This window comes from Poecile atricapillus, chromosome 22, assembly GCF_030490865.1.
Source record: "Poecile atricapillus isolate bPoeAtr1 chromosome 22, bPoeAtr1.hap1, whole genome shotgun sequence".
NCBI lineage: Eukaryota > Metazoa > Chordata > Aves > Passeriformes > Paridae > Poecile > Poecile atricapillus.
The window spans coordinates 6800610-6810766 of NC_081270.1; the positions used below are offsets into that span (position 1 = coordinate 6800610).

Consider the following 10157-nt stretch of genomic DNA (forward strand, 5'->3'; position numbering starts at 1 on the left):
CCTGAGCAAAGGCAGCAGGATGGGAGCACAAGACAGGGTTTAACCCTCCTGTGACATTGTTCAGTGAGCACTGAATCAGATAAACCCCAGATTGTGATGAAAACACCTTTTTAAAATTCCACATTACACACAAGATCACACAGGGACCTAAAACAACTCTTTAGGGGGAATTTCTTTGTGCTGGGAAAGCTGCAGCTGGGAGGGAGGGGGAGTCCTCTGATCCCCCCAGCTACAAATCATCCCTGGGTCAGTTTTCCTTCTGGGAACACCCCACACAACACCAACCTCTTCCATCTCTCCTCATTAATCCCTTTCTAAACCCACTCCTAATTAAGCAGCTGCTGCTCCCACTAACAGAGCCCATCCAAGCAATAAATACCCACCATAAACTTGGGGGTCTCCACCCTGCAGGGTGGGAGGATCAAGGCAAACCTGTGCACTGAAAATAAATCAAATAAGTGGGGAAATAGTTTCCTATCAGCTCAGCCCAGCCCAGGATGTTTAGCAAGGCTGCAGATCAAAGCACAGCAGGTATTTACACTCCAGTAAGGCCCTGAGCAAACAGAAGGGTGGATGATACCTGGCTCTCCTTGTTCCATGGAAGGCTGAAATGTTCCACATTTCCAATGGGATAATAACTTCCACAGGTGGTTTTTAAGCCCTCGAGTTGGTGGGTTAGTTAAAGACAGGGTTTAGCTTTGTGTGGAAACTCCCCTGAGTGGATCCTCCACTGAGAGGGAGGGCTTAAAATGAGGGGATTTGGTTAAAACCATGTGTGGATCCCAAATCCACATGATCCCAGCCCTCTGCTCTCCATTAATGTCTCTGGACAATGCTTTTCATACAGATTTATCCAAACTCTACAGCAAAACCCAAATTTTTCCCCTAAATCCAAGTGCCTGCAATGCCAAAGCAGGAGCAGCACAGACAAGAACTACCACAGTGGGGGGAACCTCTTGAAATGGCTTTGTGGAGGAGATGGGAAAGGGATTAATTAGTTAATTATTAGGGATGCCCTGGTTTTAAAAGTCAGGTGGGGAAAGCAGGGGTTGGGGCTGTCACTGTGGTGTTGTGGAGAGGTTCCTTGTGCAGATGGTGAGTGGGGAGGAAGGTGAGATGTAACTCCCCATCCTTAACAGGCTTGGATGGGGTTTTATTCCACTTACAGCAGGAAATAAAAGGTTAGAGGGAAGGAAAACCCTGGGACAGAGCAGCTGAGAGGTGACATCCCTTCCAGTGTCAGCTTTGGGGGCTCTCAGGAATTTCAACAAAGGTTTCTCCTCTTGTCTCCACACCAGTCAGACATTTCTTCACAATTCCCAACCCAAATTCCCTTCTCTGGGAGCGTGGTTAATCCCTGAGGGTGGGGCCCTGCCTATCTCCTGATACCTGCATTGGTGTCTGTGTTTGTTCTTGGCCCCATGCTTTCAAAGAAGCAGCTTTTGTTCTTTATCTCCTCTGATTTTGTGTCTCCCACGTGTCTCTGTATCATGTTTGGGTTATTGTAATTAAATAAACTCTATTCCCAAAGCATTCCAAGCCATTTCATGGCTTTTCCAGCCTTTGCTGCTGGCAGTTTAATTTCACAGACCCCTTTCCCCCTGGGCAGGACAGGAAAACTGCAGACCCCAGGAATTGCAATCCTGCTGTTTGCTGCTCTCCCTTGCAATTTGGCACAGCTGGATTGGGATGCAGCCATGGATTTGGGGGGGCAGCTGCAAGGAAGGAGCCAAGGGAAATCATTTTTGAAGCTTCAGAGAGTGAGTTGGCAAAACTGAGGAAACACTGAGCCCAAAGTGCTGCCTCTATACCTGCAACAAGGATTTGCCATCCTCTGAGGTGCCATCCTGGGTGAAAATCACTTTTATCCCATTTCCCATGGATTTTAAAACCATGGCCAAGGCCTTGACTGGCCTCATGCAGGGATGGAGCTGGCCTCGTGCCCAGTGAGATGATGGAGGAATGGATGATGATGAGATGATGCTGTGAGAAAACCCATGTTTTTTGGGGGGAAAAGGATGGGAATTGTCTCCTTTTTCAGGCAATCCTGGTTTAGGGTGACTGACAGCATCAGCACAGATAGAGGAGGGGGTGGGCCTGGCAGGGATATAAACCCACCCCACTGAGCCAGCAGCGTTGGAGCTGCAGGTCCTGGTGGGGTAAGGAGAGGGGATTTCAGTGCCCTGCTGCTCCCCAGGGCATGGAGGGAGAGCTGCAGGTCCTGGTGGGGTAAAGAGAGGGGATTTCAGTGCCCTGCTGCTCCCCAGGGCACTGAGGGAGAGCTGCAGGTCCTGGTGGGGTAAGGAGAGGGGATTTCAGTGCCCTGCTGCTCCCCAGGGAATGGAGGGAGAGCTGCAGGTCCTGGTGGGGTGAGGAGAGGGGATTTCAGTGCCCTGCTGCTCCCCAGGGAATGGAGGGAGAGCTGCAGGTCCTGGTGGGGTAAAGAGAGGGGATTTCAGTGCCCTGCTGCTCCCCAGGGAATGGAGGGAGAGCTGCAGGTCCCAGGCAGGACAAACCACCCTGCTCCACGTCCCCAAACTGGGGTACAGAACCTTGGGGGGGTTCACTGGGTGATGCCCTGCAGAGCTGGGTGCCCACAGGGACACAAATGTCACCTGAAGCACTGCCCTGGCTCCCTGTCCCTGCTGGGACACTCCTGGATCATCACCCATCCTTGTTCCCTCTCCAGGGCAGCCCCAGGATGAGGAATCTCCTCCTTGCCGTGCTCCTGGCTTGTGGTAAGTGTCCTGCTGTCCCCGGCCAGGAATCCACCTACAAACCCTGACTCTCTGTGCACAATTCAGGTTTTGGTTTAAGCCTGGCAGGTTCTCTCCAGTGCTTTGTGTAGAAGTGCTGCAGTCCTGGAGGGTTGGGTGATGGGGATGCTGAGATCCATATTTATTTTGGGAGGCTCTGGAGCCCTGTTGTCACCTTTCCTACCTGTGCCAAGCCCATGGCTGATCCTGGCTGGTGATGGGTGATTGCAGTTTGCAAAATACCTTCTGTAAAAATATCTTTATTTTTACAGCCAGAGGCTGTAAAAGGCAGACTGGAAAATCCATCCTCCCCCTGGCACAGGGTGCCCAGAGAAGCTGTGGCTGCCCAAATCCTGCAAGTGTCCAAGGCCAGGTTGGGTCTTGGAGCAACCTGGGATAGTGGAAGGTGTCACCCATGGCAGGAGGTGGAACAAGACAGGCTTTGAGCTTCCTTCCAGCCTAAACCATCCCATGATTCTATAATTCCATCATTCTGGAGGTCCAAATCCTGCAAGTGCAGGTTTCCAGCAATGCCAGAGCAGTTTAATGCCCCTGCCTGGTGCAATCCCGGGTGAATCCTGGGTGAATCTCCTGAGCATCCCCCGGGTGGATCCTGGGTGAATCCCGGGTGAATCCAGGGTGAATCTCCTGAGCATCCCCCGGGTGGATCCTGGGTGAATCCCGGGTGAATCCAGGGTGAATCTCCTGAGTGAATCCAGGGTGAATCTCCTGAGTGAATCCAGGGTGAATCCCGGATGAATCTCCTGAGCATCCCCCGGGTGGATCCTGGGTGAATCCCGGGTGAATCCAGGGTGAATCTCCTGAGTAAATCCAGGGTGAATCCCGGGTGAATCTCCTGAGCATCCCCCGGGTGAATCTCCTGAGCGAATCCCGGGTGAATCCAGGGTGAATCTCCTGAGCATCCCCCAGGTGGATCCTGGGTGAATCTCCTGAGCATCCCCTGAGTAAATCCCGGGTAAATCTCCTGAGCATCCCCTGTTCCTGAGCCCATCCTGTGCCCCCCAGGGCTGCTCCCAGCTGGCACCAGCGTCCTGGAGCTGGAGAGGATGATCAGGGTGGCCACGGGCAGGAGTGCCCTGCTGTCCTACAGCTGGTACGGCTGTTTCTGCGGCATCGGGGGCTCCGGGACCCCCGTGGATCCCACTGACAGGTGAGTCCCCACAGCACTAAAGCCCCTCACTGCCTGCCTTGCAGCTCTGGGGGGCTTTGTACCCCTCCCCAGCTGTTGTCTCGCTCCCTCCTCTTCCCTTGAATTTGAGGCTGGACCTTCCCCTGCGCTCCGGCTGTGGTGAGGGAGGGTTTGGGGCCGGGGTTTGATGTGGTGTCCCCGCAGGTGCTGCCAAGCCCACGATTGCTGCTACAGGAGGCTGAGGGAGGGCAGGTGCAGCCCCCTGCTCACCCCCTACAGCTTCACCTCCTCCAACGGGAGCATCACCTGCAGTGAGTACCGAGAGGGCAGGGGGAGCATCCCCGAGACAGGGGAGCATCCCCCGGGTGGATCCTGGGTGAATCCCGGGTGAATCCAGGGTGAATCTCCTGAGCATCCCCTGAGTAAATCCCGGGTGAATCTCCTGAGCATCCCCTGGGTAGATCCCGGGTGAATCCTGGGTGAATCCCGGGTGAATCTCCTGAGCATCCCCTGAGTAAATCCCGGGTGAATCTCCTGAGCATCCCCCGGGTGAATCCCGGGTGAATCTCCTGAGCATCCCCTGGGTAGATCCCGGGTGAATCCTGGGTGAATCCCGAGTGAATCTCCTGAGCATTCCCCGGGGAAATCCAGGGTGATTCCCGGGTGAATCCAGGGTGGATCCCGGGTGAATCTCCTGAGCATCCCCCGGGTGAATCCTGGGTGAATCCCGGGTGAATCTCCTGAGCATCCCCTGGGTAAATCCTGAGTAAATCCCGGGTGAATCTCCTGAGCATCCCCCAGATGAATCCCGGGTGAATCTCCTGAGCATCCCCCGGGTGAATCCTGAGTAAATCCCGGGTGAATCTCCTGCACATCCCCCGGGTGAATCCAGCCCCATTCCCGACGGGCTGGGATAATGAAACACGCCCTGAGGTTGGGGAAAGGGAGCACCAGGAGCTCTCTGTCCTTTCCCCGGTGGCTCCGGGCACGAAAGGCACGGCAGGGCTCCGTGTTTTCCCCCCGCAGGTGATGAGCAGAGCTGGTGTGAGAGAGAGACCTGTCTGTGTGACAGCAGCGTGGCCTCGTGCTTCGCCAGCACCCTGCACTCCTACAACAATTCCTACCGCTTCTACTTCAAACTCAAATGCCAAGGGAGCAAACTCCAGTGCTGAGGAGGAGGAATCTGCACACACAGTTCCAGATTTGGGCTGGTTTCCCTCAGGAAAGGTAGAGCTGCCTGTGAGGTGCTGCTCAGAACGAACACAGATGGAGACCCAGCAGTTCCTGGAAAGCCACAGCAGCTTCCTCTTTTTGTCCCTTCCTCCTCTCTTGATTTCATTTCCCAGCAGATAATAATAACACAATAAAAGGGATGTAAATTGGTTCTCCGTGGTGGTTTTTTTTTCTGTAAGGGATGTTGAGATTGAGGCATTGCAACAGTGGCTGATGAGTTTGGGGAGAACTTCTGCATCCCACACCTCAGCCACGTCATTTGCCTGACCCCCCAGCATTTTCCATGGTCCCAACAGGGCTGTAATTCACATTTCTATCTCCATGTGGAGCAATAAGTTTGGGGAACAGGGTGCCCAGAGAAGCTGTGGCTGCCCCTGGATCCCTGGAAGTGTCCAAGGCCAGGTTGGAGGGGGCTTTGAGCAACCTGGGACAGTGGAAAGTGTCCTTGCCATGGCAGGGAGTGGAACAAGATGAGTTTTAAAGTCCCTTCCAGCCCAAACCCATCTGGGATTCTGCCATTCTATGAATTTTGAGTCCACAGCTTCCTGAGGAACACAACAAAACAGTCCCAGAAATACAGTAAGAGGCTTCACATCACAGTGATTTTTAAGTTGTAGATCATTTTTCTGTTCCTCTCCTGAGTCAGGACAAGCTGAACCACAGCTCAGCACAGGGAGAAGCTCACAGGAGTATCCCCAGCATCTCCTGGGGTGTTTTGGCTTCTGAGGATTTCACTAGGAATGACACAACTGCTCTTTTACATCTCTTTCCTGCTATAAACAATTCCATACAAAGCCTTTCATAGAACACACTAAAAACAGGAAAACAGTGTCAGTACAGAAAGTGATTGGAAATGATTAATGAGGCAGTAATTAGGCTGAGGAGCTGTGAGCAATTCAGATAAGCACAAGGCACGTGCCAGCCAGGGAGCATCACTCGTGACAGCAGAGACAAAGCACAGCCAGGATCAGGGCTTGGCTGAAAACTTTCTCAGTGGGGAGGACAACAAAAATTTATTTTTCCATCACAAAAAACACAGACAAATCACCTCCACCCACTGGTAGAACAGAGAGCAGATAGACATGGAGCATAAATTCATTCCCACTAGCTTTAAACTTTTTATGTTAGGAGTATAGTTGTCCCTCTTGGTGTCTGTTCCATCTTCTGCAAGGTGTCATAATCAGGAATCAGGAAAATCTAAGACATTTTGGACATGGGAACTCACAGAGCAAATTTGAAGCTTCTAAACTACTGTAATACAGCAAGTCTGTTTTCTACTTTCCTGAATCTTTTTAACAGCATGAACTTGCTGACAAAGAGTTATGTGAAATGCAAAAGAAAACGGTCTTTTTAAAGATAAATGAGACTTCAGTCTGGCTGGCAGTTCACCAGCCTTCTTCCAGATATTCCTGCACTTTGATACCAACTTCTGCAACTGAGAGATACTCAAGCTCCTAAAATTTGGGGTCATCCAAAAGTCCATCAAGCACCACCACATGCCACATCAGCAGAAACACAGCAGTGCTCGGGCACTTTGACGAAGCTTGCTTACGACAAACCCTCTATTTCTCAGCAATAAGTTCTCACCTCACCCCTTCCTCCAGAGAGTTCATGAGATTAGAGCCTTCCTGAACTCCCTGCCCTCGACATCTGCAGTTGTTTCGTTTCTTTCTGCTGCTCCTCTCCAGGAGGGAGAGGCTGGGACATGGAGGCACAGGCAGTGTGAGCATTCAGGGGCACTTGAGGCTACCAGCGTGGTACTGTGTGTCTTCTGCTGGTAACACTGACCTCATCTGGCTTTTTGGGATTAGTGATCCTTCCTTTCATTCCTTCCTTCCATAGGATTCTTGCTGAGAAACCATCTGTATTTTACTCCTCAAATAAAAAGGCACAAAGAAATTAGAGACTGAGGCATTTTGTTTAGGCATTCTTTTTCAGACAAGATGAATGTTCACAAAACCACTCAGGAAGGGCATTCCCAAGTGCACGAGGTTGTTTGGTGAACACCACAGCAAAGAAGATGGTCCCACCATCTAGGACACTGCTCTTGCTTTAATTTCCAGATCTCATGGACTCTGAGAGACCCTGTTTGGGCCTCAGTCATGCTTGGGTTTGTACTCAAAAGAGTTATCCTAGGATGAAAAAGGAGGTACCCTAGCATAAAAGAGTTAATAACAATTAGACATTCAACAGTCAAATTTATAATTTCAATCTCATTCTTCACTGGGTGCTGTAGGGTAATAAGTATTTCTAAACCAAGAGCAAACTTCCTACCCAAAGAGCTCCAAACTGGTGATAATTATGCTCTAATCAAAGCAGTGCATTCAGCACACCAGTGTTAGAAATGGGTAATTCCCCCAAGCCTGTCACTGTCCAGCAAAGCACTGTTTAGAGAACAATGAAATTGCTTTCAACTAACAGAGTTCTAATTTAATAATAATGGTAGTGTCTGGCTGTCAGTGGTCTGCTAATGCCATGGAGTCTGCTTCCAGACAGGAATTGCCCACTGATATTATCAGTCCTTGTAAACTGTCTTGGCTGGGAAGTCAATCATTAACTCTGGTCCTCATGCCATAAAAACATCGTATTGTAAGAGCATGACTCGCTTAAGGCTCTCACCAATCAACCAGGCACACAACAGGAATACAGCAGCACATAAAAGGAGCCAGAGACTCGGGAAATCCTTCAGCTAAGGGGAGACAAGCTGCACCGAGGTTTATCTCCATGGAGAAATCCACTGACAAGCCAAACAGATGGTCAGCTCCTGGAGTAGAGCAGGCTGAGGCAGACGGTCCCGCGCCCGTGGCAGGAGGTGCTGCAGAAATGAGCGGAACAGGATCCGTAACACAAAACTCCAAACGCGAGAAGAGAGTGAGATTCACTGAAGAGTGTGCTGAAGAAATGGAGAGACCTTCAGGAACGGAGAGAGACTGTCCTGCTGCCTTTAAACCAGCAGTTTTGGAAGGAGACTCTCCAAGCTCAAGGCCACTTGCTGTGCTAAGGGACACAAACTCTCCCGAAATGAGCACGCTGGAACTGAACCAGCAGCGCTCAGACACAGCCACCCTGGATATGGACTGCATGATCTGCTTCAACAAGTACAGCATCTACAGAGTCCCAAAGCTCCTGGACTGCCAGCATGCCTTCTGTGCTGTTTGCTTGAAGCTGATCCTCAGGAAAGAGGAGAACACCTGGATAATCACCTGCCCTCTTTGCAGAAAAGCCACCTTCGTGTCAGAAGGGCTCATCCGCACGCTCCAGAATAAAGAAGACATCCTGGAGCGCTTGGAAAACCTTGATTCAAACCCTGAGGTGTACATCTGTGCCATGGGGCTGGATGGCAATAGCTGGACTCAGAGCAGCCAAGACATTTTAAACACAGAGGAAAACAGCCCAGCACACACCAGCCTGGTTGTGCAGAGACTCGTGCTGCTCCTGCTGCTCGGGGTGATCCTTGCCATCCTCATCCTCCCCTTTATGTACTCAGGGAGGCTGAAATGGGTAATTTGTCTGCTGCTTACTTTGGGGTTGCTCATGTCTATGGTGCTTTGCTGCACTCCTAAATTCCACTGCAGGTGCAAGAAGGACTCCTCCACCTCCTGTGACAAGGAGATCCACGTTGTTACTGTTGCCTGAAACAATTAATCTGCGAATCCCAGAGATCAGGGACTGGGCCAACAGGCACGCTGGGCACACCAGTGAGTTATGGACTTAAAAACAATCTCTCAGAGAATAAATTCAACAGTTGGCTGAGCTGGCTCAATGCCAATGCCCAGTGTTCTTAAATCTCATTACTGCAAACAAAATGAACTATTTATATGGTGATATTTATGTGTTTTCCACACATTTTTTTTTAATCCCAGAGTAGTAATTGTGTTGTTTTGCTTTTGCCATTTTGTTCATGTCTGTGTCCCCTCCTGATCAGCCCTGCAGGATGTTACCTGGAACACCCAGGAGGTGATGTCCTGCAAAACCCCACGGCTGCTGTTCCCACTCTCTGAACACACAGACACCTTTCCTTGGGACTGGCTGGGAAATAAGGCTGCTAAATCAAGGAGTGGGTGTTTGGAAGAGAGTTGTTTTAGCCCAGATTACCACTTTAATCCCTGGCAAGGATGGGAAAGGGATTGGGGAGAGAGATGTCAGTTGATGCCATTTGAAGTTACACACAAAATTGGAGAGGAAGAGGCAAAACCAACACTCCTAATCTTGAGCCTGCAAAGGGCAAGGCTCAAAAACCTCATGACCCTCCAAATTCCCCACGTTATTTAGCACAGAACTAGTTCCTCTCACCTGCATTCATCTGGCACCCTTCAGGACCTCCCTTCCTGCCCTTTTTATGCTGCCCTTGGAGATGCTCACAGAGGTAAACAGAAATCAACTGCTGCGCCAAACCATGTGTGATATTTTTAAATGGAATGTCTCCATTAAATTTAAATAGTATTAATTGCTCATTGACTTCTTTGTATCAATTCCTCATGGTCAGTTAATGTCAAAACAATTCCTAATTTCCTTTTTGACAGGAATTGCAGCTGAGAAAGTGTATTAGGGGGTCTGGAGAGCTGAGCTGGTGAGTAAAGCAAAGCAGTAATGTGTTGGAGTGTTCCTTCATTTAAAAAAAATACCTAGTTGCTAAGAAAATTCCCTTAAACCCAACTAAAACTGAGGAAAAAGATGGATTTCTCTAGTTAAACTGCATGTTTAAAGAGTGTCAAGGAGCTCAGGAGACCTTGGATCAGGTAAATATTTGTGTTTGATAAGGATGGAAACTGATGTCCTGTAGTTGCTCAGTACATAAATATACAGTGTCTCACAGCAGATACAACAGATTAGACTACAAGGGTAGGAGCTCTTGTGCTCCTAAAGTCTTGGAAAACACAGGCTTGTTTTCTGTCAGGAATGGGAGTCTTTAGTGGAAATAAATCCTTTGGGTTTTCTCATCTCTTTGGACAGCAACAGGTTTACTGCAGAATACATATAACATTTGCTAATAACCAACTAGAAAAAAAAAGCTTTCC

The 10157-nt window shown here is 49.9% G+C and overlaps 2 protein-coding genes across 2 annotated transcripts; both read left to right on the forward strand.

Moving 5' to 3' along the window:
- Positions 1-2701: 2701 nt before the first annotated feature.
- On the forward strand, positions 2702-5118 carry LOC131587463 (phospholipase A2, membrane associated-like). The gene is made up of 4 exons (XM_058855369.1): positions 2702-2738; positions 3783-3927; positions 4111-4217; positions 4933-5118. The coding sequence occupies exons 1-4, from the start codon at positions 2702-2704 to the stop codon at positions 5076-5078; spliced, it is 435 nt and encodes a 144-aa protein (XP_058711352.1). The 3' UTR covers positions 5079-5118.
- Positions 5119-7277: 2159 nt separating this feature from the next.
- On the forward strand, positions 7278-9789 carry RNF186 (ring finger protein 186). The gene has a single exon (XM_058855360.1). The coding sequence runs from the start codon at positions 7864-7866 to the stop codon at positions 8773-8775; it is 912 nt and encodes a 303-aa protein (XP_058711343.1). The 5' UTR covers positions 7278-7863; the 3' UTR covers positions 8776-9789.
- Positions 9790-10157: the final 368 nt, after the last annotated feature.